Raw genomic sequence first — 27,810 nt, 5'->3', positions numbered from 1 at the left:
GGATTACCCGTATGGTAAAATAGTGAGTATTCCCTGTTTATTCTCTGGCTAGAACGCGCAAACTAAGGAAATAGAAAAACTGTCCCGAAAAAATAAAATGAGAGCGCCCTCTACTGTCCTTTTCACAGAATGCAAGTGATGATTCCCTGTGCCAATTTAGACATCAGATTCAGATACCAGATTGAAGCCAACGAGGCGCATCTCAAACTACAACAAGTTTTTCTCAATCTTAGCAATTTTACAATGGGTGGGCCTCAACTCCGAGAATTCCCAATCAGCATGGGGAATTCTGGGAGCTGAACTCCACTCATCTTGAAGTTCCTAACGTGGAGAAACAATGAACTAAAGAGAAATAACAGGAGTTCACAATTCCAGTAAATCAGAGTTCACTAACCTTTCTAATTTTGCAGCTTTTGGGGGGAGGGGGGGAGGGGGAGGGAATGGTTCCATATGAACAGCAGGTAAACACATGTGGAAAGTTAGCACTCACCCCTCTCCTAGAACAATGAAATATTTTGAGAAATATTTTAAAAGGGTAGAATATTATGTTTTACTGCGTGAGAAATTTAAAAAAAACATGTTTTTTTAGAGGGAGAAAGCTGCCCCCACCTTTCTTAATAGCCCTCAGCAGATGCCAGCACTTAAGAGATAAAGAGCTTATGGAAAGAAGCCAGGTATCTAGGTAGCTCCATTCATAGGCAAAAATTCCCTGCAGCAAGATCTGAACAAAGGTAGGATTAGCCCTGAGCTACCATAGGAATTGCCCAACGTTGAATCAGCAGCCCAGATTTCTACCAAACCGAGCTCAGACAACCTATAGAGCCAGCCCCTACATAACTCCTACAATAGACAATAGAATGCATGTTCTTGCGCAGCAACAGGAAGCTCACGTTCAAAGCCCAAGAGAACGTATAAAAACCTTCTACACTCAACTCCATTTGGTCAGCTGCCCAGAATCACATGTGTTTGGTGGTTCTGTTTCATCAATAAATGGACCCCCCTCTCTAATCAGCCTCCAGCCTCCATTTTGTCTCCAGTGCCTTTCTCTTGGCTTGCAACTTCTCCTGGATATTTCTTCCAACACATGCACATGTGCAGCTCCATTTGTGCGAGCCGCAGGCACGTACACCTACCACTCATGCAAATGGAGCACAAACATTTGCCCGCTCTTCACACAAGTGGGGATGCACGCATGCACATGCTCATCCACCATTTCTGTGGCCCAATTCTGAATGGCTCAAGGCTTGGTAGTGAGCCGTTCACTTCTCACAAAACCAGGGGTGGGTTCCTGCCAGTTCTAACCCCTTCTCTAGAAGAGGTTCCACAAATCTACAGTGCCATTTAGAACTGGTTCCAGCTCCCTCCCCCCGCCTGTCCGCACATCATCAAGATGAAGAGCAAGAGGAGGAATTCTGGGAGTTGAAGTCCACAAGTCTTAAAGCAGTCAAGTTTGAACACCCCTGGGGTTTTTTCCCCTAAAGGGTTAGGGGTGCAAGGGTCTTGTAACTTGACAGCTTTAAGACTTGCGTGCTTCAATGCCAGAGTTCCTGAGCCAACATGACTGGAGGAGGAATTCTGGGAGTTGAAGTCCACAAGTCTTAAAGCTGTCAACTTTGAACACCCCTGGAGTTTTTTTTTCTAAAGGGTTAGGGGTGCAAGGGTCTTGTAACTTGAAAGCTTTAAGACTTTGTGCTTCAAATGCCAGAGACATTTTGGTTGCTAAGCAAGAGCATTGTTAAGTGAGTTTCAACAGTTGGCCACGCCCACCCAGTCACATGGCTGGCAAGCAACTCCCACCCAAACACATGGCCGGCAAGCCACTCCCACCCGGTTACATGGTCAGCAAGCCACTTCCACAAAGCAGGCCACACCTACAGAAGAGGTTCTAAAAAATTTTGAAACCCACCACTGTACAAAACCTTTCAGGAGCAAAGTTTATTCCACATCCAATAAGCATAATTGCTGGCACAGATCTCATCAAGATAGGCCCAAGATTGCAATTTAGAGGAGGAATTTTGGGGAATTTTCATATCTGAGTGCTGGTGGTGATTACACAGATTTCCAATCAGCTATTCAATGTTCCTGCATCCTGTTCCATGAGTTTTATGAGGTAGTCCTCAACTTATGACTATAATGAAGACTGCCCTATTGTAAAGCGGGTCATCTCATAATCAGATCCAATTTTAAAACGTTTTTGTGGCAATTATCAAGCAAATAATTAAGGGAACTGTGCTTTTTAAGTAAGCCCCATAGTTATTAACACCATGGTTGTTAAGCAAACCTGTTGATTGCTATGCTAACCCTTCCCTTCACTCTCTTTCTCCTTCTTCCTTCCCTTTCCCTCCCTCCCTCCCTCTCCCTTTCTCCTTCTTTCCTTCTTCCTCCCTATCTTCTTCTTCCTCCCTCTCTCCTTCTTTCATTCTCTTCACTCCCTATTTTTCTTTCTTCTTTCCTCACTTTCCTCCTTCCTTCCTTCCTCCTTTGTTTCCCTCCTTTTCCTCCCTCCCTTCTTCCTTTCCTCCCTCCTTTTCTTCCTCCCTCCATTTCCCTTCCTTCCTTCTTTCTTGTTTCTCCTTCCTTCCCTTTCTCCTTTCTCCTCCCTCCCTCCCACTCCCTTTCTCGTTCCTTCCTTCTTTTCTCCCTCCCTCCCTGATAATTACAAGATGCAATGAGATTTTTTTTTCACCCAGTCCTGCAGACCCTGCTTTCTGAGAGCACCAGGATCCAAAACGGAAAGATGCTATCCCTGTTGGAGGCAAAACACTGGGTTAGTTGGGAAGTCTTGCCCAGCAGATTTCTGTAGCACAGCTAAAGCTTCTTCTGCCTTCATGTCTTAACCCAGAGCATAAGGGATATGTAGAAGAATTAACTACCTCCAAATATTCTTTGCCCCACCATTTTAACTGGATAAACTTCCAGTTTGGCCTTCTCTGAACATCTGGATTGGCTAAAACACTAATGCTTGCATTCCTCTTTGGCTGAGGAAGATATTGCTAAATAAAACCAGTAGGTGGCGGCCTTCCTCCATCTTTCTTGGCCACTACTCTCTTAAAAATAAAGTTTTGCTAAAGCCCAGATTTGATAGAAGGCATTTTTTTCCCCAAGCAAGATGGATCCTACCAGATACATCTAGAGAATTTGGCATTTGTCGCATCCCTTCCCTGGCCACTAGAATTTGGTTGTGCCCAATTGTGGCTAAATCGGTTAACAAAAAACAAAAAAAAAGAATTTTACAGGTAGTCCTCAATTTATGGCCACAATTAGGACCAGAATCTCTATTGCTAAGCAAGGCGGTTGTTAAGTGAAACTCCATAGTTTACAATGGTCCCCCTCCTCCATTTTAAGCAAAATCACCGCAGTTCTTAAGTGAATCTCACTGTTGTTAAATGAATCTGGCCTCCCCCATTGAATTTGCTTGTTGGAAGCTGTTTTGGGAAGGTTGCCAATGGTGATCACATGACCCTGGGATCCTGCAAACATTGTAAATATATGCCAGTTGGCAACCACCTGAGTTTTGATCATGTGGCCATGGGGATGCTGTAATGGTTCTGAGTGCGAGGGTCATTGTATGAGCCAGCAATGTGCGGTAGCAGCTAAAAAAGCCAATGCAATCCTAAATTGCATTAACAGAGGGATACAATCAAGATCAAGGGAGGTGGCACAGTGGTTAGCAATAGCAATAGCAGTTAGACTTATATACCGCTTCATAGGGCTTTCAGCCCTCTCTAAGCGGTTTACAGGGTCAGCATATTGCCCCCAACAACAATCCGGGTCCTCATTTTACCCACCTCGGAAGGATGGAAGGCTGAGTCAACCTTTGAGCCGGTGAGATTTGAACAGCCGAACTGCAGAACTGCAGTCAGCTGAAGTAGCCTGCAGTGCTGCATTTAACCACTGCGCCACCTCGGCTCTTACAGTGTAGTACTGCAGGCTACGTCAGCTGACTGCTAGTTTGGCAGTTCGGTTGTTCAAATCTCACCGGCTTAGGGTTGACTCAGCCTTCCATCCTTCCGAGGTGGGTAAAATGAGGACCCAGACTGTGGAGCAATATGCTGACTCTGTAAACCGCTTAGAGAGGGCTGAAAGCCTTATGAAGCGGTATATAAGTCTAACTGCTATTGCTATTGCTATCACTCTATAAAGCCTTAGTGAGACCACACCTAGAATACTGCATCCAGTTTTGGTCACCACACTTTTAAAAAAGATGTTGAGGCTCTAGAAAGAGTGCAGAGAAGAGCAACAAAGATGATCGGGGGACGGAAAGCTAAAACATGCAATGGACGGTTGCAGGAACTGGGCATGGCTATTCTGGCAAAGAGAAAGACAAAGGGAGACATGATATCAGTCTTCCGATATTTGAGGGGAGAGAAGGGGGATCAAGTTATTTCCCAAAGCACCCGAAGGCAGGAGAAGGAGTAAACAAATGGAAACTGACCAAGGAGAGATTCCAACCTGGAAATAAGAAGAAATTTTCTGACAATGAGAACAATCAACGCATGATGGAACCCTTCAGAACAGTGTTTCTCAACCTTGTCAACTTGCCAATTGACCTTGTCAATTCCCCAGCCAGCGAATGCTGGCTGGGGAATTCTGGGAGTTGAAGTCCAGACATCTTCAAGTTGACAAGGTTGAGAAACACTGCTTCAGAAGTTGTGGGAGCTCCATCCCTGGAAGCTTTCAAGAAGATATTGGACTGCCATTTTTCAGAAATGGTGTAGAGTCTCCTGCTTGGGCATGGGGGTTGACTGACAAGGTCCCTTCCAACTCTGTCAATCTGTTAAGTATACTTTTTTTTAGTGGCCTTGTAACTTCCAGTGGTCACCAAACAAATGGTGGCACAGGTAGTCCTTGACTTGTGACCACAAATTTATGTTGCTAAGTGAGAAATTTGTTGTGAGTCTTGCCCCATTTTACAACTTTTTCTTGCCACGTTTGCTAAGTGAATCATCACAGTTTTAAATTTAATAACACCGTTGCAGGGCTGGGTTCCTGCCAGTTCTAAGCTCTTCTATAGAAGAGGTTCCACAAATCTACAGTGCCGTTTAGAACCGGTTCCAGCTCCCCCCCACCCCGCCCGTCCACACATCATCAAGATGAAGAATGAGAGGAGGAATTCTGGGAGTTGAAGTCCACAAGTCTTAAAGCTGTCAAGTTTGAACACCCCTGGGGTGGTTTTTTTCTAAAGGGTTAGGGGTGCAAAAGGGTCTTGTATCTTGACAGCTTTAAGATTTGCACACTTCAATGCCAGAGTTCCTGAGCCAACAGGACTGGAGGAGGAATTCTGGGAGTTGAAGTCCATAAGTCTTAAAGCTGTCAACTTTGAACACCCCTGGAGTTTTTTTTTCTAAAGGGTTAGGGGTGCAAAAGGGTCTTGTAACTTGACAGCTTCAAGACTTGCGTGCTTCAAATGCCAGAGTTCCTGAGCCAACATTTTGGTTGCTAAGCAAGAGCGTTGTTAAGTGAGTTTCACCACATTTTTCAAGTCAGCCACTCTCACCCAGTCACATGGCCGGCAAGCCACTCCCACCCGGTCACATGGCCAGCAAGCCAAACCCACAAAGCAGGCCACACTTACAGAAGAGGTTCTAAAAAAATTTGAAACCTACCACTGCACAATTGTTACGTGAACCTGGATTCCCCATTGACTTCGATTGTCAGAAGGTCGCAATGGATAATCACGTGACCCAAAGACACTGCAATCATCAAAAATATGAACCAGTTGCCAAGCATCCAAATATACTGCATATAAGGGATGCTGCAACAGTCGTAAGTGCCAAAAAAATGGTTATGTCCCCTTTTTCAGTAACTTCAAACAGTCACTAAATGAACTGTGTAAGTTAAGGATTACCTAATCTGACATTAGACAGGGATAGACAGCCAAGTACCATGATGGTGCTCTGCCACAGGTGGCACACAGCACCCTCTCTGATAGCATATGAGCCGTCGCCCCAATTCAGCTCCAATGTGCCTACAGGTGTATTTCTGCCACGCATGCTTAAGAGTTGAGAGCATGGGAGTCCCATGTGCATTCATGGGGGTTTGGGGGATGCACCCAAGCATGTGCAGGGGGGCAGGGGGCATGTGCGGTGTCATATGTGCATGCGCGGGGTGCGTCCAGAGTTTGCACATGCATGTGGGGTGGTGCATTTGTGGGGAGCGCATTGCATTTTGGGGGTTTGGGCCCCCTTTGGACCCTCTGGAAAAGGTTAGCCATCACTGTCCTAGGGTGCCTCAAATGCAGACAGTGGCTCACCTGGAGTTTGCAGAATCCATCCATCGAATTAATTTCCCTCCTTTTAATAATTCCAGCCTTGACTTGTTCGTGTCCAGCCATGATGCCTAAGGCATAACTTTTAATATTTAATTTGAGTGAAGTTGGACTTTGCCCACATTGCAGCAAGATCTGAGCGAGCAGAACCAAAAGGCTAGGAATTTCGGACCTTACATAGGAAGAGATTCTTGCAAGATTATCTCTTGGCTGAGAAGAAATCTTGAAAAGTAAGTACCCCCCACTCCCCCCCACTCCCTTGGGGACTGCTCTGCCATTTCAATAGAAGAGGCAGCCATGGTGGAATGCTGGTTAAATGCTAGACTAGATGTGGGGAGACCCAAGCTGACATCACCCTTCATCCAGCAAAGTTCACTAGGTATCTTTGGGTCAGTTTATCTCTCTCTCTTTCTCTACCTCCCATATTTCACTGTACGGATAAAATTAGAGGTAGGATTTTAATGCACTTCCTCTTCTGGTCTTGGGAATAAGTAGCATGTATACCTAAGTAGTTTGTACACCACGTCAGAGCGATGTGGTGGCTCAGTGGGTAAGACGCTGAGCTTGTCGATCAAAAAGGTCGACAGTTCGGCGGTTTGAATCCCTAGTGCCGCATAATGGAGTGAGCTCCCGTTACTTGTCCCAGCTTCTACCAACCTAGCAGTTTGAAAGTAGGTAAAAAATGCAAGTAGAAAAATAGGAACCATTTTTGGTGGGAAGTAATAGTGTTACGTGCGCCTTCGGCGTTTAGTCATGCCGGCCACATGACCACCGAGACATCTTCGGACAGCGCTGGCTCTTTGGCTTTGAAACGGAGATGAGCACCTCCCCCTAGAGTCAGGAACGACTAGCACATATGTGCGAGGGGAACCGTTACCTTTGCACCTAAGGAACAACACATCGTATACAGTTAGTTCTCAACTTACAACAGTTCGCTTAGTGACTGTTCAAAGTTACAACAGCACTGAAAGAAGTGACTTATGACTGTTTTTCATGCTTACGACCACTGCAGCATCCCTGTGGTCACACAATCGAAATCTGAATGCTTGGCAACTGATCCATATTTAGCAGAGTTGCACTGTGCTGGGGGGTCACGTGATTACTTTTTGCGACCTTCTGATATGCAAATTCAGTGGGGAACCCAGATTTACTTTACAATTGTGTTACTAACTTAACAACTGCAAGCGGTTCAGTTAACAAATGTGGCAGGAACAGTTGTAAAATGTAGCAAAACCCACTTAAACAAATGTCTGACTTAGCAACAGAAATTTTGGCCTCAACTGTGGTCGTAAGTCAAGGGCTACCGGTCCCTCAAATTATTGCACCTGATTTGTATGCTAGCCTTTCAAAGCCACGGAGACTGCACCACAAGCATTTACTATTTATTACTTACTTACTTACTTACTTACTTACTTACTTACTTACTTACTTACTTACTAGTTGATAACCCAGTGTTGCCCGGGTATTTATTTATAGGGGGGAAATGTACAGACAAAACACAATTTCTATTGTTGGATTTTGCCCTTTATCAGAGGAAGCCTCCTTGTGAAGCCATTACCATGGCAACCCCCTGTGCTGTACAGTAGAAGCCATTTTATGGAAGTACAGTAGAAGCCATTTTAAGGCACAACACCGAGGGGTGCTAGGGGTGTCTTACCACTACAGTATTTGTTTCCAGAGAATAAGACATCTGTGTACCAAGTTTGATTGAAAGAGAGAGAGAGAGAGAGAGAGGGTGGGAGAGAGAGAGAGAGAGATGATATAGATAGATATAGATATAGATATAGATATAGATATAGATATAGATATAGATATAGATATAGATATAGATATAGATATAGATATAGATATAGATATAGATATAGATATAGATATAGATATAGATATAGATATAGATATAGATATAGATATAGATATAGATATAGATATAGATATATTTGGAAGAACTTAAGCCTAGTGACTGTAGATAGCTCATAAACCATAGTTCAAACATAACTATGAAACCATACTCTTCCTCTTAGACATCACACCAAATTATTCCATGCTTGCCTAGGAACCAGGAGACTGTGAGTTCTAGTCCAACTTAGGCAGGAAAGCAGACTGGGTGACTTTGCGCCAGTCACTCTCTCTCAGCCTAGACTGCCTCACAGGGTTGTTGTTAGGGGGAAAATCCGGGAAGGAAGGAGGATTAGGTTGGTTTGCTGCCTTGAATTATTTATAAAGTAATAACAGTGTGCTAAAAATATAATAAATTTTTTAAAAAGCACTTGGTTTATTGACCAGCAGAAACATTTTAATCTCAGTTTCCTCTCCAGGCTAACTTGGGTTCACAAGTGAAAAGAAGCAGTGTAGGGTAGTGGTTGTTTTTAGCAAGAGTGTGTTCTTGCATTAAAATTGATTTATGCTGCAACTTTTTTCTAGTATGTCTGGATCTCCAGGGAGAAAACCAAATTCTCGAGTCACACCACTCCAGGGTAGGAATTCAGTTGCTGAATTAGTCACCCGGTAAGCAACCTTTAATTAAACTGCATTACACTGAAACAAACCTTGAATTATTAAGAGCTTTTACAACACGTGACTTGGAGTCCTTCAACGAAATTCTGGAATTTAGCAAATGACGCAAATTACATCATTTGCATATTGAATTACAGCTAGTATTCAACTTGTTTAGTGAAAGTTACAACAGGACTGAAAGAAGTGACTTATAACCAGTTTTCACACGTATGCCTGCATAGCATTCCCAAGGTTACGTGATCAAATTTCAAACACTTGGCAACTGGCAAGTTTTTATGACGGTTTCAATGTCCCAAGGTCATATAATCAACTGTGACCTTCCGGCAAGCAAAGTTAATGGGGAAACCTGATTCATTCAACAATTGTGCTACTAACTTAACGCCTGCAGTGATTCACTTAACAACTGTGGCAAGAAAGGTCATAAAATGGAGCAAATCTCACTTAACAACTATCTCACTTAGCAATGGAGATTTTGGACTCCCTTGTATCATAAGACAAGGACTACAAATTCTCCATCTCTCTGAACTGGAATTCAAAATATCCATAACAGCTTCATTCAATGAAATTGTATAAATTTATTCACACCTAGCTCCTTCCTCAATGAATTTCACTTCCAACACACACTTATTCCTCACACTTCATAGATTTTTCTCTTTCTAGGTACCAAAACATATTTGATTGTGCAAATCCTTCCTCAGCTGATCAGAAGACCAAGGTGAGAAAATAGTAGCATTTTAACGAGGCTGTTAAAAATTTTTGCAAATTGGGTTGCATTCACACAACTTCCCTATTGATTCAACCGACTTTCGGGTTTTGTAAAATTGATTAAATAGCAGTTAACTAAACCATTTTAGGTTAATTAAGCCAGTTTGTCAGGGAATTGCGCAGCAAGTGTCCAAATGAAGCCAGAGACACTGACACAAACGTCAGGTTTTATATAAATAAATTTATTTAACATTTATATATAGAACAGACAAGATAGTTCCTCACAGGAACATCGTGAGGTAAATTTAGACAGAATGCAGAGCACACAGAAGAAAAAGGCGGGAAAAAGGGAAACGCCCCGTTTACACCCAACCAATCACAGCGTAGATTGCCTCACGCAGGAGTCAGCGCTCGCCAACCAAACGGAAATGTTTAAGCAAAAAAATAAATAAATTAACAAGCATATAAACCATGATAATAATCACCATGATTAACAAGCTTATGAATGTATCTGCTAGGCGTTTATCTGATCCGCTTAAATGTGGGAACCTGGATGCTGGCTATCTTTTGAATCAGCCACAAATTGTATAATTTAAACTTTAAACCATAGAGTTGCCTTGGATCAAGATAACGGTCACTAAATGAACAATTGAAAATTTCCTGTAAAAGAAATACAAGAATTTCAATAATAAAAAAAAATACCCGGCACATCCTTTAAAAAAAACCCATTACTAAACAGAGTATCTTTCCTGAAAAACCTTGAATCTCACTGTTCCATAATACGCACTACAGGCAGTCCTCAACTTACAGCGGTTCATTTAGTGACCAAAGTTGCAACATCCCTGAAAAAAAGTGAATTGTGACAATTTCTCACACTTATGGCTCTTGTAGCATCTCCGAGGTCACGTGATCAAAATTCAGACACTTAGCAATTGATTCATATTTATGACGGTGGCAGTGTCCGGGGATTGGATGATCAGCTTTTTGAGACCTTCTGAAAACTTTGGGTTCAATTGTCATTGCAAGTGGAGAACTACTATATGTGCATCAGACTACGTGTGCATGGATTTTATGTGAGATGCATGGAAAAATCACCTGAAGAGATTACAAAGCCATAGCCCATTTCTACAGTTTTCCAAGATTGCATCCTGTCTGAGAAGAGGCTCTGGCATTGCACCAGAGTTCGAAAGCAGCTGCATGTTGCAGGAATTGCAGTTCTGACTTTGGGTATTCCCCCCCCCCCCGTTTACTTTTTAAAATTTAACTATCCATTTGACCTCTGCTTCTTTGACCACTCCATTTCCTTAAAGGCAAAGGTTCCTCTCGCATATATATGCTAGTTGTTCCCGACTCTAGGGGGCGGTGCTCATCTCTCTTTCAAAGCCAAAAAAGGAAGGAGAGAAGAAAGAGAAGAAAGGGGGGTAGGAAGGAGGGAGGGAAGGAGGGAGGGAAACAAGGAGGGAAGGAAAGAGGGAAGGAAGGAGAGAAGGAGAGAAGAAAGGAGGGAAGGAAGGAGGGAATGTAGGAGAGAAGGAAGGGGGGAAGGAAGGAGGAAAGGAAGGGGGAAAGGAAGGAGAGAAGGAGAAAAGAAAGGAGGGAAGGAAGGAAGGAGGGAAGGAAGGAGGGAAGGAGAGAAGGAGGGAAGGGGAAGGAGGGAGGGAAGGAAGGGGAGTAGGAGAGAATAAATGAGGGAAGGAAAGAGGGAGGGAGGGAAGAAGAAGTAGGACCGTTGTAAGATAAGATGGATCTATGGGATGATAAAAAAGCAATCTTCAAGTATATTGTCAACAGTAGGAAAAATTGTTATAAATACATATTATTAATAACAGTTATGAGATCATATAATTGTGAATGTATATATGAAATTGATAAAATAAAATAAAAATTTTTTAAAAAATAGCCAACACTATCCAAAAGTGTCTCCGTGGTCATGTGGCCGGCATGACTCAACGCCAAAGGCGCACGGAACGCTGTTACCTTCCCACCTATTTTTCTACTTGCATTTTTACGTGCTTTCGAACTGCTAGGTTGGCAGAAGCTGGGACAAGTAGCGAGAGCTCACTCCATTACGTGGCGCTAGGGATTCAAACCGCTGAATTGCCGACCTTCTGATTGACAAGTTCAGTGTCTTAGCTATTGAGCCACCACGTCCCTTTTCTTTACAAAGTACATACTTCAAGAATTGTAGGGTTTCCCATAACTCAAGGGAGGGAGTGATGGGCGAATCAGGGGATCCGAATTGTGAAATCTAATTTTCACATCTTCAATGTTTGAGAAACAAGGCTTGTTTTTTTTTCAATGTCTGTGTGAGTTGTTCAAGTGTAAAAGACCGAACATCCGTAGTGCAAAGTTTAAAGCCAGAGAAGGTTAAACATTGCAGGATTGGTATGAGCTGAAATAGCAGAGTGGTGTTTTATTATATTTAGCAGGGGATCTAGTCCATCTGATGTTTTGTTTCTGATGCATTTTCAGAGCTGGGAGAAAAATTATTCCAAGAAGAGGGAAGGGGCTCAACCAGGAATCGATCTGCGCATTTCTGCAAACAGGGACCCTGGCGTTATGAACAAGAAACCGAGGGAGAAGCTTGCTCTCCAGCAAGGGAGCCCACCTGCAACAAAAACCAAGGAAGTTTCCCATCGCAGATCTGACCCATCTTCACCAAATATGGTGGGACATATAAACGAAACCTCCAACTTTCATCCAACCAAGACTGGGAAGAAGATGGAAACCTTGCATCCCTCCAAAATCAGATTTGAGCCCAAGGTGCAGCATCTGGTTGCTTCTTCGCACAGCATCAATAGGAGGGAAGGAAAAGGGATGGGTGCCCTCGCTGTGGATGATGGTAATTCGGGCAAAAAGGTGGGTGGTGTTTTTTTTTCCTTCTTCCTAAACCCAGAGGAGAGGGAGAAGGGGTGTGCCAAAAAGCCCCCCCCCAGTTTCAGTTCTGTCCTTCTCCACTTTAAAAGAGGAGGTGGCTCTTTTCGAGCAGGGAAGTTAAGCAGAAGAGAAGGTACATCCCGAAGAGGACAAGGCACCACCTGGTAATCCCATCCCTTTCGTTAAATATACTGTTACCAGGATGAATCTGCTCATCCACTCTGGTTATTTGAAGGAAGCTGCTGGGGGTCAGTGCAACCCCTGCTGCTTATGAGGTCCATGACTTTGGGGCAAGATTGAAGTCCTTCTTGTCCCCACCCTGTGGCATCCCCCCCTCCCCAAGAGCACAAGTGCTGTGGTGTTGACACTCTGAATACAACTCTCATCCTGACCTTATTTGAATGGGCTCTTGAAATCTGGTGCTTCCAAGATTTGCTCTCTCAGTGAGACTTTGGTGTCAACTTAATTGTTTGAGGGTGCTTTTTCTTGCCTATTATTATTATTATTATTATTTCTGGCTGCTTTTTATTGTGAAGTTGATTTTCCCTTTATCCTTTTCCTCCTTGTGTATTTATTCTTTCTTTTCCTTCATCTATCTTTTCCTTCCATTCCTTCCACTTCTCCTTCCTGTCTTTTTCCTCCTTCTTTGGCTCCTCCTCCTTATCCATCTTCTCCTTCTCTCCTTCTCCTTTCATCCTCCTTATTGTCTGCTCCTCCTCCTTTCCTCCTCTGCTTCCATCCTTTCCTCCTTTCCCTCCTCCTTTTTCTCCTGCTCTTCCTCCCCTTCCTTCCCTCCTACTGTTTCTCCCCCTTTTCTCCTCATTCCCTCCTCCTTTTTCTCCTCCTCCTCTTCTTTCTCCTCCTCTGTTTTCTCCTCCTCTTCCCCCTCCTCCTCTCCTCCTCTTTCTTCTCCTCTCCTCCTCCTCCCCTCCTCCTTTTTCTCCTCCCCCTCTCTTCATTTCTCCCCTCCTTCCTTCTTTGTTCCCTCCTTCCTCTCCTTCTCCTCTCGTCCTTCCCTCCTCCTCTTTCTCCTCCTCTCCTCCTCTTTTTCCGCCTCTCCACCTCCTTCCCTCCTCCTTTTTCTCCTCCTCCTCTTCTTTCTCCTCCTTCTTTTTCTCCTCCTCTCCCCCTCCTCCTTTTCTCCTCTTTCTCCTCCTCTTCCTCCTCCTCCTCTCCTCCTCTTTCTTCTCCTCTCCTTCTCCTTCCCTCCTCCTTTTTCTTCTCCTCCTCTCCTCCTTTCTCCCCCTCCTTCCTTCTTCGTTCCCTCCTTTCTCTTCCTCTCCTTCTCCTCTCATCCTTCCGTCCTCCTTCTTCCCTCCTTCTCCTTTTCTCCTCCTCCTCCTTTTTCCTCCTTCCCCATCTTCTCTCCTCCTCCTTCTTTCTTCCTCCCTATCTGTCTCCTCCTCCCGTTCTGGTCTGTCTCCTGTCCTCATTTGTGTTCCCCCTCCTTCCTCTTCCCCTCCTTCTTTTGTTTAGCTTTTTTGCTAAACATTATCTAGAAACCGCCAAGTTCATGGTGAGGTTAGTGGAATGAATAATTAAATAAAATAAAATTATTTCGCTTAATAGCACTAATTCTTTGTGCCACATCGCCCTCTTTTTTTACAGTCAAAATTTCATTTTAAGTCCCCATATTAGGTAACAGCATTTATTAACCTTCCTGTGTTTCTTTGTAATATGTTTTATTTTCCCTCTTGTTTTCACTGGATTTAGTATTTTAAAACATTTTGGGGCCCATTCCATTAATCTCTGATTCCTGGGTGGATTAAAAATCTAATTAAAAGTACGAAAAGTTATAACCTTAAAGCAAAATCAGAAGCATCTAACTCTTGTACTTCCCAAATGTGAGCATAGTTAACCAAGAGAAGAAATAGCACAGGAGTGGTAGAATAGTCAAAATGGTCAAAAAAGTCAAAATGGTAGCTGCAATTATTTGACCAGTGCCCCGTTTCTTTTTAAAGTACACTGCACACGGAATGCATATTAAAAAGGGGTGCAGCTTCACTCCCATAGGCACACCTCCCAAGTTGATTTTTTTGTGGAAGGGCACTCCCTGTTCAGGAAAAGAAACACCTATGAAAACTAGGGTCATTAATTAATTATATTTTCCTAGCAAAACTATATTATCATGGTTGTAAACTGGTAGAGAGGATTTTCCCAACCAAGTCAATGCTCAGGCATATGGACTTCAACTCCCAGAATTCCAGAGCCAGCACAGCCATTGCCGAGAATTCTAGGAGTTGAAGTCCACCAATCTTCGATAGGCTAAGGTTGGGAAACAATAGAGCATGGGGTCCCTAAACTTGGCAACTTTAAGACTTGTGGACTTCAACTCCCAGAATTCTCCAGCCAGCTATGCTTATAGCTATGTTGGCTGGAGAATTCTGGGAGTTGAAGTCCACAAGTCTTAAAGTTGCCAAGTTTGAAGACCTCTACAATAGAGGAACCAAAGTGAAACCTCTATTTCAGGGGTTCCCAAATTTGGCAACCTTAAGGCCCGCGGACTTCAACTCCCAGAATCCTCAGCAATCGTTGTGTTGGCTCTGGAATTATGGGTGTCAAAGTCCATATACCTGGAAATTGCCACGGTTGAGGAAACCCGCTCTAATTATTGCAGACAGAAATACATCACTAATACAGAAACAACTTTAACAGGATTTTTTTCTTCAGATAACACTAAGTGGCCCAGTCCATGCCACACCAGTCAGTCAATGTCTTCCTGGTTACAACTTTGTGACTTGCCGATTTCCTTTTGTTATACACCCATTTGTTCTGTTTATCATTCAGTACAATGTGAAAATCCAGGAAATGGGTCCGTTTTGGTAATCAGGGACGTGTGTTGTGTGAATCCAATGTTTTACACCTTTTTTGACTATTATATAAACACTTACCTCTCCTTCCAAGAAGCTTTCGATTTCCAGGTCCCACCATGTCTTCATTCCAGAATTAGAATAATGGAATCATAGGGCTGTAAGGAGTCTTGGAGGTCTTCTAGTCCAACCCACTTCCCAAGCCAGAAGACCTTATAGTATACCATCCCAGAAAAATGGCTGTTCAATCTTTTCTTGAAAACTTCCAGTGATGGAGTACCCACAAGTATAGGAGGCAACTGTTGCACTGATTGATTTATTGTTCTCACTTTCAGGAAATTTCACCTTAGTTCCAGTTGGAATCTCGAATTAATCAGCTTCCAGCTATTGCCTCTTTTCCTGCCCTTAGGTGCTTTGGAGAATAAGTCAACCCCCTCTTCTCTCTGATAGCCCCTTAAGTATTGGAAGACAGAGCAGTGGTGGTATTCAGTCAGCTCGGACCGGTTCGGACTGGTATGGGGCGAACCGGTAGTGGCAACCAGTGGTGGGCCTGCCCACCCGCGACGGCTCTATGCCATCCTATTTAGCCACGTTTCCTAAGCTGCGCGCATGTGTGCAAGCCGTGCACATGAGCTCACGAAGCGAGTGTGCGCACACGCACACAGACTCGCAGTTTTGGTGCGCAGCAAACTGGTGATAAAATTATGTGAAACCCACCTCTGGAGAGATATCCTGTCACCCCTAAACTTTCTCTTTGTTAGGCTCGACATACCTAATTCCCTTAAACATTCATCACACTATTTAACCTCCAGATCTTTTCATCATCTATGCTGTTTTTTCCTGCACACTTTCTGTGGAATCTTTTTTTTGTATTGTGGTGGATGGAGCATTCCAGGTGTGGCTTCACTAATGCAGTATAGAATGGTACTCTGTTGATGTAGCCTACAATTGCATTGGCCTTTTTGGCAGCTGCAGCACATTGCGGGCTGATACTTAAGTGATGTTCCCCTCGGTAAGAGCCGAGGTGGCGCAGTGGTTAAATGCAGCACTCCAGTTCAGCAGTTCGGCTGTTCAAATCTCACCGGCTCAGGGTTGACTCAGCCTTCCATCCTTCCGAGGTGGGTAAAATGAGGACCCGGATTGTTGTTGGGGGCGATATGCTGACTCTGTAAACCTCTTAGAGAGGGCTGAAAGCCCTATGAAGCGGCATATAAGTCTAACTGCTATTGCTATTGCTATAGATCAGTGGTCAGCAAACCACGGCTCGCGAGCCACTTGCGGCTCTTTGGCCCCTTGAGTGTGGCCCTTCTACAAAATCCCTGGGAGAGGTCCCCCTCGCATTCCTCATCATCCCGGATGGGCTCCGAAGTCATTGCCGGCCACGCAGAGCCTCGCTGTGGCTCCACACCATGGAAAACATCGGCGCGCATGCACAGCCCGTACAATTGCAGCCTCGGAGACTTCGTAACGGCGGGAACTTGTTCTCACTTGCCCGGGCTTCTGCAGAAGCTGCCCTCTGGAGCCCTCCGAGGGAGGAAGGGCCAGTTGGAAGAGGGGCTTTGGTCCTGCTCCAAGCTGTAATTGTGCGGGTGTGCGCACGCCTATGTTTTCCACAGTGTGGGGCCACGGAGGAACGAGAGGACCAGCGGGGCCTTGTCCTTCTGAAGAGGACCGGTCTCTGAAGAGGGCAAGTGTAGTGGCATCAGTCTTGGGATGTTCTGTGGAGCCCCCCAGGGAAAAACGCCACTGCCAGGTACTTTTAACCATATATTTCGGTCCTATGACTGCAGAATGCTGCAAAAAATCCTAAATGCAGGCCAGTTGTTGAGTGTTTCAAATGTGATTGAAGCACTCAACAAGGTGACCACAGTATGTGTGTGTCTGTGTCTGTGTCTGTGTGTGTATGTGAGTGAGAAAGAGACCGATACAGAGAGAGAGAGACAGAGAGAGAGGGAGTGAGGGAATCAGAGAGAGAGAGGGACAGGCACACAGAGACAGAGAGAGAAAGAGACAGAGAGGGGGAGGGAGGGAGGGAGGGAGGGAGGGAAGGAGAGGCAGAGACAGAGACAGACAGACAGAAAGAGAAAAAGAAAGGAAGAAAGAAAAAAGAAAGAAAGAAAGAAAGAAAGAAAGAAAAAGAAAGTGGGAGAGAGAGATGAAAGAAAGAAAGAAAGAAAGAAAGAAAGAAAGAAAGAAAGAAAGAAAGAAAGAAAGAAAGAAGGAGAACTTATGACCACAATTGAGCCCAAAATTTTGGTTGCTAAGCAAGAGTGGCGTTAAGTGAGTTTCACCACATTTTCCAAGTTGGCCACGCCCACCCGGTCACATCACCGCCGAGCCACTCCCACAAAACAGGCCACACCTAATTAAGTCAATAACAATGTACCTATCTACATAGTTTAAGTTTTTAAAAATTTAGGCTCTCAAAAGAAATTTCAATCGTTGTACTGTTGATATTTGGCTCTGCCCTAGATCTTCTCACAGTTAGTACAGTTGGGCCGGATACGGCCTATTCTATACTGGTTGATTTGGTTTTTCTGCCTAAGTGCACAACTTTTTTTCCTCACCACTGAATTTCCTTGCGTTGGACAGGGCCCAGTGGTCAAGTCTGATCCAGGGTAGGCTTCAAAAATTCCAGCAATGACACACATACACACACACAAAGACAGACTCACACAGAGAGAGAAAGAGAAAGAAAGGAAGAAAGAAAGAAAAAAAGAAAGAAAAAGTGAGAGAGAGATGAAAAGAAAAAAAGGAAAAAGAGAGAGACAAAAGGAAGGAAGGAGAGAGAGAGAGAGAGAGAGAGAGAGAGAGAGAGAGAGAACACATGGCCGGCAAACCACTCCCACCAGGTCACATGGCTGGCAAGCCACTCCCACAAAGGAGGCCACACCCACAGAGTATGTTCAAAATTTTTTTGAAACCCACCACTGGTTCTCTGCCTACTTGCTGGGTGGGCGTGGCCATGGTAGGCGTGGCCTAGTCAGCCTCCTGCACCACGGGGGCGGGGAGGCGCATTTTCACCTTCCGCAAGCTCGGGTGCATTTCTGATCTTCCGGAACTTCCAGGATGCCCATTTTCCTTCCTCCCCGAGCCTTCATTTACCTTGCATCGTGGAGACTCCTGGGAGGGGAGGGGAGAGGTGGGCTGGGCTGAGCCATCCAGGGGTGGGATTTGGAGGTTTTCCAAACCAGCCATAACATTAGCTATGGGTTCTCCTGAACCAGGGGGAATCTGTAGCAGCCCACCTTCTGCGGCATTGGCTATTCCTGCCAGTTTGGGTGTTGTCTGCAAATTTGATGAGTTTCCAATTCTATCCCCTCCTCTAGATTGCCTATGAAGATGTTGAATTTTTGAAGTCATCCCTACACTGTAGTTCAGCTGAAATAGGAACTCAGATCTAGCCAACATATCACTGCATTATACAGGTAGTCCTCAACTTACAACAGTTCGTTTAGTGACCATCTGGAGACATAACAGCACCCGAAAAAAGCTATTCATGACCATTTTTCACATTTTCAACCATTGCAACATTCCCACGTTGTGATCAAAATTCAGATGCTTGGCAATTGACTCATATTTATTATCGTTGCTGTGTCCTGGGAGGGCGATGTGATCACCGTTTGCAACCTTCTGACATGCAGGGAAGCCAGATTCACTTAACAACTGTATTAGTAACCTAACAGTTGCAGTGATTCACTTAACAAGTGGGGCAAGAAAGTTTGTAAAATGGGGCAAAATTCACTTAAGAGCTGTCTTGCTTAGCAGCAGAAATTTTGGGGCTCGATTTGTCGTTGTAACTTGAGGCTTTCCTGTACACCCTGCTTCTAGGATCCTTTCACTTGCTGAAAGTGCTATGGAAGAATCAAAATATAGATCAGACAAATATTTCTCAAACTCCAAGATGTATGAACTCAAACTGCCAGAATTCCCCAGCCAGTATGAAAAGCAAAAGATTAAACTACAGATTAGCAATGTTTGACCTGCAAAATATGCTCATCTCTTTTTTGGCCAAAAAAACAAAGTTTCATGTTAAAAAAAATTTATAAAAATAAATAAAGCAACAAAATGACTAGGGGATTGGAGGCAAAAATAAACGAAGAATGGTAGCAGGAATTTAATATGTTGGATTGAATTTCACTATTCCAGTGAAAAAAAGGACTAGCAATAGCACTTAGACGTATATACCGCTTCACAGTGCTTTTACAGCCCTCTCTAAGTGGTTTACAGAGTCAGCCTCTTGCCCCCAACAAACTGGGTCCTCATTTTACCGACCCTGGAAGGATGGAAGGCTGAGTCAACCTTGAGCAGGTGGGACTTGAACTGCTGACAATCAGCAGTCAGCAGAAGTAGCCTGCAGTACTGCACTCTAACCTCTGCGCCACCACAGCTCTAGGGATAACGTAATAGCAGTGTTGCAATATTTGAGGGGCTGCCCAGGGGGGAAATCTTCGCTACCGGTTCGCAAATGTGAGCGTACAGGACCTTCCGCACATGCGCAGAGCCTCAAAAACGGACGTGATGACGTCTGGGTGGGTGGGCGGAGCCTGATACTCAGCGCGCCTGCAAAGGTAAGTAGAATAACAAAAGGTGTGGGGGGGTGGAATCTGCTGGGTCATGTGATTTAGGGTTCACCGACAAAAGGGCGAACGACAAAACCGCGCCCGACTAAACCGCATCGCTGACATCATCAACAGGGCGACAACAGCGCGGAGACAGAAGCACGCTGTAAACCCTAAACCTAAACTTAACCCCTAACCCTAAACCTAACCCTAAACCTAATCCTAAACCTAACCCTAAACCTAACCCTAAACCTAATCCTAAACCTAACCCTTAACCTAACCCTAACCCTAAACCTAATCCTAATCCTAACCCTAAACCTAACCCTAAACCTAACCCTAAACTTAACCCTAACCCTTAACCTAACCCTAAAGCTAACCCTAAAGCTAATCTTAAACCTAACCCTTACCTTAAGTTAAATTGGTTTTCTTTCGACGCGCTATTTAAAGCGCCCTTCTTTCTCCACGCTGGCTGTTGTCGCTGCATTGATGACGTCAGCGATGCGGTTTAGTCGGGCGCAGTTTTGTCATTCGCCCTTTTGTCGGGTCACGGTGATTTAGATTAGCTAGAAAGAAGGAAATACCAGTTCGCCCGAACCAGTAGCATTTTTTACTATTGGTTCAGGCGAACTGGTCCAAACCAGTCGCATGTCACCCCTGGGGCTGCCACAAAGAGGAGTGGGTCCACCTATTCTCCAAAGCACAAGAAGTAACGGATGGAAACCAATCAAGGAGAGACGCAACCTAGAACTAAGAACTACATTTCCTGACATTGAGAATAATTAATTAGTGGGACAGAAGTTTCCTTCAGAAGTTGTGGTTGCTCCAACACTGGAGGTTTTTAAGAAAAGATTGGACAACTATTTGTCTGAAATGTTATAGAGTTTCCTGCCTGGTCAAGGGGTTGGACTAGAAGACCTCCGAGGTCCCTTCCAACTCTGTTAAAACTTTAACCAGTACCTTAATGGCTCATAGCTTACATTCTTCACCACTTTCTCAAAATATTCTTCTCATTCTTCCCTATCTCTCACCTCTAGTTGACCCCATGCAAAAGAATCAACAGGGCAGCACCATCCACAAAACTCACTTTGGCTTATCCTGCCTTACAAGTCAACAACCGTGAGTAAATTATTAAGTTCTCAGGTCCCTGGGATGATATTTTTTCCCCCTTCTCTTTAAAACAGAGGTGACTTTAGAGTCAAGGACACTGGAGAGTTTGGAGGAAGAGAAAATTAATTGGAATGTTGTTTCTTTCTTGACGGCTCCTGTTTATCTGCAACTCCTTCCTGCTTATCTGCGGTTTTGAGCTTGGCTGGGTTTTTTTGCAGATGTTTCATTATTCAACTAGGTAAAAGGGAACGGGGTTTGCTTTCTTTTTATATACAAATGATTTGGGCCTGTCAGAGTTAGTCAGGGTTGGCTTGATGGTTCCTTGAATAAGCTGCTGTTTACTGTTTGATTGATTGCTGGACAATTCCTGAGTCCTGACACTCCGACAGGTCAGCCATCAACAGGCATAGAAATAAAAAAAACATCCTCATCCCACCCAAAGGAGACCATCCAAAAGGAAACCTGTCAATCAATCAACACCTAGAGTACTGCATCCAGTTTTGGCCACCACACGATAAAAAAAAGATGTTACGACTCTAGAAAAAAGTACAGAGCAACAAAGGCTAAACCATATTGGAGACTAAAACATATGAAGAACGGTTGCAGGAACTGGGCATGGCTATTCTAGTGAAGAGAAGGACCAGGGGAGATATGGTAGCAGTCGTCCAATATTTGAGGGGCTGCCACCAAGAAGAGGGGGATAAGCCAGTGGTGAAATTCAATTTTTTTTTTTACTACCGTTTCTGTGGGCATGGTGTGGCTTGGTGTGCATGGCTTGGTGGGTGTAGCAAGGGAAGGATACTGCAAAATCTCCATTCCCACCCAACTCAGGGGCCGCCAGAGGTGGCATTTGCCGGTTCTCCGAACTACTCAAAATTTCCGCTACCGGTTCTCCAGAACCTGTCAGAATCTGCTGGATTTCACCCTGGCTCAAGCTATTTTCCAAGGCAGGCCAGGCAAGGAATAATGGATGGAAACTGACCAAGGAGAGATTCCACCTAGAAATAAGGAGGAGCTTTCTGACAGTGAGAACAATCAACCCATGGGACAGAAGTTGCCTTCGGAAGTTGTGGGAGCTTCATCATTTGAGACTTTCAAGGAGAGACTGGACCGCCTTCTGTCAGAAATGGTGTAGAGTCTCCTGCTTGGGTAGGGGGTTAAACTAGATGACCTATAAGGTCCCTTCCAACTCTTTTAATCTGTTAAATCTGTTAAACCTAAATAAGCAGGGATTAACATAAAGTTAACATTACACCAATAATCAAGCAATAAACAGCACAAGGAACTACAACTAAGACAGAGAAACTAACATTAAACAATAGCCTGACCAAAGAACTACCAAGACCACTAGCACTGATACAGGGTAAACTAGAGTACTCTTTGAAAGTCTCAAGTGATGAAGCCCACACAACTTCCAAAGGCAACATCTGTTCCATTGGTATATAAACATAGAGCAACGCCCACTTCCCTCTGGAACCAATGTTCATTACACAATTGGGTAAAGAAACATTTCAAAAAAAAAAAAAAAACAACTATCAAGCTCCGCTGTTCAATCCTGTGCTTCAGAAATTGTCTTCTGATGGTGCTTATCTGGTATGGGTTGATAAGGTAAAAAGCCTACACAGTTCTAGGCTGCATAAACAGAGGGATAGAATCAAGATCACGTGAAGGGTTAATACCACTTTATAATGCCTTGGTAAGGCCACACTTGGAATACAGCATTCACTTTTGGTCACCACGATGTAGAAAAGATGTGGAGACTCTAGAAAGAGTGCAGAAAAAGAGCAACAAAGATGATTAGGGGACTGGAGGCTAAAACATATGAAGAACGGTTGCCGGAACTGGGTATGTCTAGTTTAATGAAACGAAGGACCAGGGGAGACATGATAGCAGTCTTCCAATATCTCAGGCGTTGCCACAAAGAAGAGGGAGTGAAGCTATTCTCCAAGGCACCTGAGGGTAGAACAAGAAGCAATGGGTGGAAACTAATCAAGGAGAGAAGCAACTTAGAACTGAGGAGAAATTTCCTGACAGTGAGAACAACTAATCAGTGGAACAGAAGTTGCCTCCAGAAGTTATGAATGCCCCAACACTGGAAGTCTTTAAGAAGATGTTGGATAGCCATTTGCCTGGAACAGTATAGAGTTTCCTGCCTAGGCAGGGGGTTGGACTAGAAACCTCCAAGTTCCCTTCCAACTCTGCTATTGTATTGTATGACGAGGAAGAATCCATATGCCAAGTAAGATGGTAGGACAAGATACTATATATAAAAAGCCAGCAAACTCTACCTCCCAGTGCACTGATGATGTAACCTACCCTGGTAATAAAAAATAAAAAAAATTGCAATGAAAGAGTAGCAAAATCAGACAAAACATGAATTTCTTTCTCGTAGTCTACTTAAATGAAGGACTAACAGCCCGATTAGACATCCATCTGTTCTTTGCTTATTATGGCTTGAAATACAAGTAGTACTTGCTTAATGACTGGTCACTTAGTAAAGTTACGATGGAAACCCCCCCCCAAAAGGTACTTATGAACTGATTTCAGTGTTATGATAGCCACACTCTGCCTCCTTATGGTCACGTAATCATATTTTTGGTGCTTGGCAAACCAGCTCATATTTGCAGCATCCTACAGACCAAGATTTTCCCAAAAAAAATTGCTAGTTTTCAGATTTTACATTCAGTGTCTGGCAAAAAAAGTGTCCATTGGGTATAATGGATTTGTTTAATGATCATGGTGTTAATCACAAGCAGCATTTATTTAACCACCACTGTAAAAAAAAAATTAAATTAGGTGTGGTCTCACAGTAAGTCACTTAACAACCCCCATGACTTATGACCATAATTCTGGGTTGAATTACAGTTATAAATTGAGGGCCACTGGTATTCGTCTTCCTTTTTCAGCCTCTAAGACACGAGTATCAAGCCTGATAGTGTCACATGACATATAGTGACGTATCACAACGTTTTTTTTTGCTTTTGTAGAGGCGCGGTGGGCGTGGCCTGCATGTGACGCATCCAGCCCATGAGCCGCCAGTTTGACAGGCCTACTCTAGAACTTCTTTTGCAGTTTATTCCAAAAGATGATAAACAAATTATGGGAATAAATAAATCCGTGTCTGTCACTTTTGCTGGATGCCTTCAACATCTTGGTTATTCTTCCTAATGTCTTTGGGTCAGCCTTGATTCCTGGGAAATTCCTGGAAGTTTTCTTGGCAAGTTTTCAGAAGTAAAATATAAATGTTTAAAAGACCTATGTTCAAGTACCGATGTCTAAGCCACCTAGCCACTGAAGCACAGCATCATTTATATTAAAAAAAATCAAATAATGGAGAGTCTATACCCTCAGCTTACAGCTGGTGACAATCAGGGGTGAGATTCAGCCAGTTCGGACCAGTTCGCATGAACCGGTAGGCCCAGCAATCAGTTGACCACGCCCACCTGCCCCTGAGCTAGCATGTCCTATATTTCCTTTTGTTTGAAGCCCAGCTGATAGGCGTGGTAGAATGGATTGCCACACCTACGTTGTTTTTACTCACTGGGGCTACCGTAGAAGGTACGTTTCAAAGCCGTTTTAAAACGAACTGCGCAGACGTTCAGGGAACCAGTCCCACCCCCTGGCCACAATGTGATATACGGTTTGATGTAAGACGCTGCAGTCACACTGAGGGGAGGATATTATGCCCAGTTTATACAGAGAGAAGATTTCTAGATTTGTAAGATAAGCAGATTGATAAGATACCTGAGAAAACTGTGGCTACTAAGAGTCAGCAACGGCTTAATAGGTGGTGCGCGTGCGTGAGAGAGAGAGGTTGACTAGTCTAGAGAGAAATGTTGAGTAGATTCAGATAGACCGAAATAGAAAAGTACGAGTACAGATATGATACGTCCACCATTCAGCGCTGTGTGTCAATGGGATGAGCTGGAGGAAAATCCCAAGGGGATTTTCATGGAATAGGAGACAGACTCGTTATTAGCTTTAGATCACATCATAGCAACGTCATCCAAGAATGATGATGTGTCACCATGACCCCGAATCTTTCTCCGGTGTCTTTGGTATTTCTTTCCCCTGACTTGCTACTTTGAAATTTGGCCACATTCCCTTTGGGGGCCTTTCACATGACTTATTTTTTGGGGGGGGGGTATTGCAAGCTTCCTGGGTGGGCTTGCTACTCCCGGTATCTCCAAAATATGTCCCCCCCCTCTTTTCCCATCAAGGTTACAAGGAGCTATGATTGACTCAGCCCGGTGAAATAGCAACTTGGTTACCCTCTAAAAATAGACCACATTTTTCATTCTCCCAACATAGCTCAGGGCTCCCAGATATAATCCGCTTGCAAGGGGCCAGCGAGAGATTTGAGCCAGGCTGAAGAGTGGAGCAGGACTCCTCTTTAGAGAGACACAGGACAAGACCTCCAGAAGACCCAGGTCGGGATTTGGGACTAAGCGACTCCTCCCTTCTGTAAGTCAATTTTCAGGGTGTGATGATGATGATGATGATGATGATGATGAGGGTGGTTAAATTGGAGCCAGATTTTTTTTTAAAAAAAAATAACCTCTCGGTGTAGGCGGTCTTCAACTTACGACCTCAACTGAGTCTAATATTTCTGTTAAGTGAGACATTTGTTAAGCGAGTTTTGCCCCATTTTACAACCTGCCATAGTTATTAAGCGAATTGCTGTAATTGCTAAGTTAATAGCATGTTTGTTAAGTGAGTCTGGCTTCCCTTTGACTTTGCTCGTTAAAAGGTCACAGAAGGGGATCACGTGACACCCCGCGACACTGCAACCGTCATAATTTTGAGCCCGTTGCCAAGCCTCTGAGTTTTGATCATGGGACCATGGAGGCAGTGTGAAAAACTGTCGTAAGTCCACATTTTTCAGTGCCGTTTGTAACTTTGAACAGTCTCTATGTTGTAAGTCGAGGACTACCTCTGCTGGACGGCATGGTCGCTGAGCGAAATCAAAGCCAGAGTTGCGGATTGCTGATAAAAAATCTCACTTTGCAATGCTGGTTAAAGATATTCAATCTTCCGATTGTTGAACTATAATGAGGATTTGATGGACAGGCATGAAATATCCCAATTGGGATTTGTATTTTCATTGTTAAACAAGCTGGCTGTAAAGTGAGCCACGTCCTAATTCACAACCTCTTTCTGCCATGGTTGTTAAATGAATCATGCAATCATTAAACAAAACTGGATTTCCCCCTTGGCTTTGCTTGTCAGAAGCAAACTGGGTAGATCATAAACAGGGATCCCCATGCTGCAACCATCATAACCAGGGGTGGATTCCAGCAGGCACTACTGCCGGTTCATTGGCGTGCATGCTTCACGCACACATGCGCAGTGCAATTAAAATTGTTCTCCACATGCGCAGAACCCAAAAAACAAGATGGCAGCGGTGAGGGTGGCGCCCGAGGAACCAGTTCGGGGGCATGGCAGGTCTGGGTTGTTGCTGGTTCCAGCGACCCAGGCCACCAAACCACTACCAGTTGGGCCGAACCGGTCCAAACCAGTAGGAACCCACCACTGATCATAACTATGTGAAGGTTGCCAATCAACCACCTGAATTTTAACCTTATGACCTGTGGAATGCTACAACGGTTGTATGGACTTGTCAAAGCTCACTTTTTTAGCTGACTAGTACTCGATTAGTTGCTTAGTTGATTAGAAGAATTAGTTTCCAACTCTTCCAATGATCGCTAAACAAATGCTTGTAAATCAAGGACTGTTTCCTGCTTTCAGAATGGAGCTCTAGCAGAGGTAGCAATAGCAATAGCAGTTAGACTTATATACCGCTTCATAGGGCTTTCAGCCCTCTCTAAGCGATTTACAGAGTCAGCATATCGCCCCCACAGTCCGGGTCCTCATTTTACCCACCTCGGAAGGATGGAAGGCTGAGTCAACCCTGAGCCGGTGAGATTTGAACCGCTGAACTGCTGATAGCAGTCAGCTGAAGTGGCTTGCAGTACTGCACTCTACCCACTGCGCCACCTCGGCTCGTCTAGAGTTCAGCCGGTTCACACCGGTTTGAGAAAACTGATAGTGGCAACCTGCAGGCAGGTGAGGCCCCCTTCCCCCCCGCTTTATGCCATCTTATTTAGCCACGTTTTCAAAGCCATGAGCATACGTGCAAGCCACACATGTGAGCATGTGCGTCCAGGGCGAACCAGTAGTAAACTTATGTGAAACACACCTCTGAGCCCTAGGCATCATACATACAGCAGTTCCCTTTCTATTTTCCACTACAATAGATCTCAGTTGAAAAAAGACCAACTGACCCTACATAGCCATGACTCCTTCTGTACACAAGGACAGCCTTAAATGTCTGACTACTTCCATGGATGAACCATCTGTAAGTTGAGTCACAGCAACTGGATTTCTCTGCTTCTTGATTTGAATTGTTTAGTTGCTCATTCAAGCAACTTCCTCGGTCAGAGCAAGCTGGTTAGGTGGAGAGTTGTTGGAAGGTACCCATTTCGAATAACAGAGTTGGAAGGGACCTTGGAGGTCTTCTAGTCCAACCCCCTGCTTAGGAAGGAAACTCTATACCGCCTTCAGACAAAGGGTTATCCAACATCGTCTCAAAAACATCCAGTGTTGGAGCATCCACAACTTCACGTATTCATGGCAATAAGTCGGTGCCAATTCTCAGTCCATATAGAGGTATCTGTAAGCTGAGCCATGGCAAATGGGCTTATTTTGAGATACGTTTATCTCTGCACATTTTGGGGAAGAAATCCTGTGGTTTGGTGGAGGAGGGGTTGATACATCCCAAAATCTCTCTGCCTAGCCAACTGGCTCTGGCTCAGGGGGGCTTCTTTGTTGTAGGAGGAGAAAGAGGAATTAGTACATTCCAACAATTGTCTGCTAACCAATTTGCTTTGAGAGCAGTGAAACGTTTCAAACCAGTAAGAAAATAAGTTTAATTGCTATGACTCAACATTGACCTGGGAGACTGAGA

The 27,810-nt window shown here is 44.2% G+C and overlaps 1 protein-coding gene across 1 annotated transcript; it reads left to right on the top strand.

Annotated features, from left to right (window-relative positions):
• Window positions 1-6,416: 6,416 nt before the first annotated feature.
• On the top strand, window positions 6,417-20,860 carry LOC116520657. The gene is made up of 5 exons (XM_032234939.1): window positions 6,417-6,498; window positions 8,690-8,773; window positions 9,443-9,497; window positions 11,960-12,346; window positions 20,771-20,860. The coding sequence occupies exons 2-5, from the start codon at window positions 8,691-8,693 to the stop codon at window positions 20,858-20,860; spliced, it is 615 nt and encodes a 204-aa protein (XP_032090830.1). The 5' UTR covers window positions 6,417-6,498; window position 8,690.
• Window positions 20,861-27,810: the final 6,950 nt, after the last annotated feature.

Source organism: Thamnophis elegans, chromosome Z (assembly GCF_009769535.1).
Source record: "Thamnophis elegans isolate rThaEle1 chromosome Z, rThaEle1.pri, whole genome shotgun sequence".
In the NCBI taxonomy this organism is placed as follows: Eukaryota; Metazoa; Chordata; class Lepidosauria; order Squamata; family Colubridae; genus Thamnophis; species Thamnophis elegans.
Note: the sequence above shows the minus strand (reverse complement) of the source record. Positions and strands in the feature narration are given on the sequence as shown.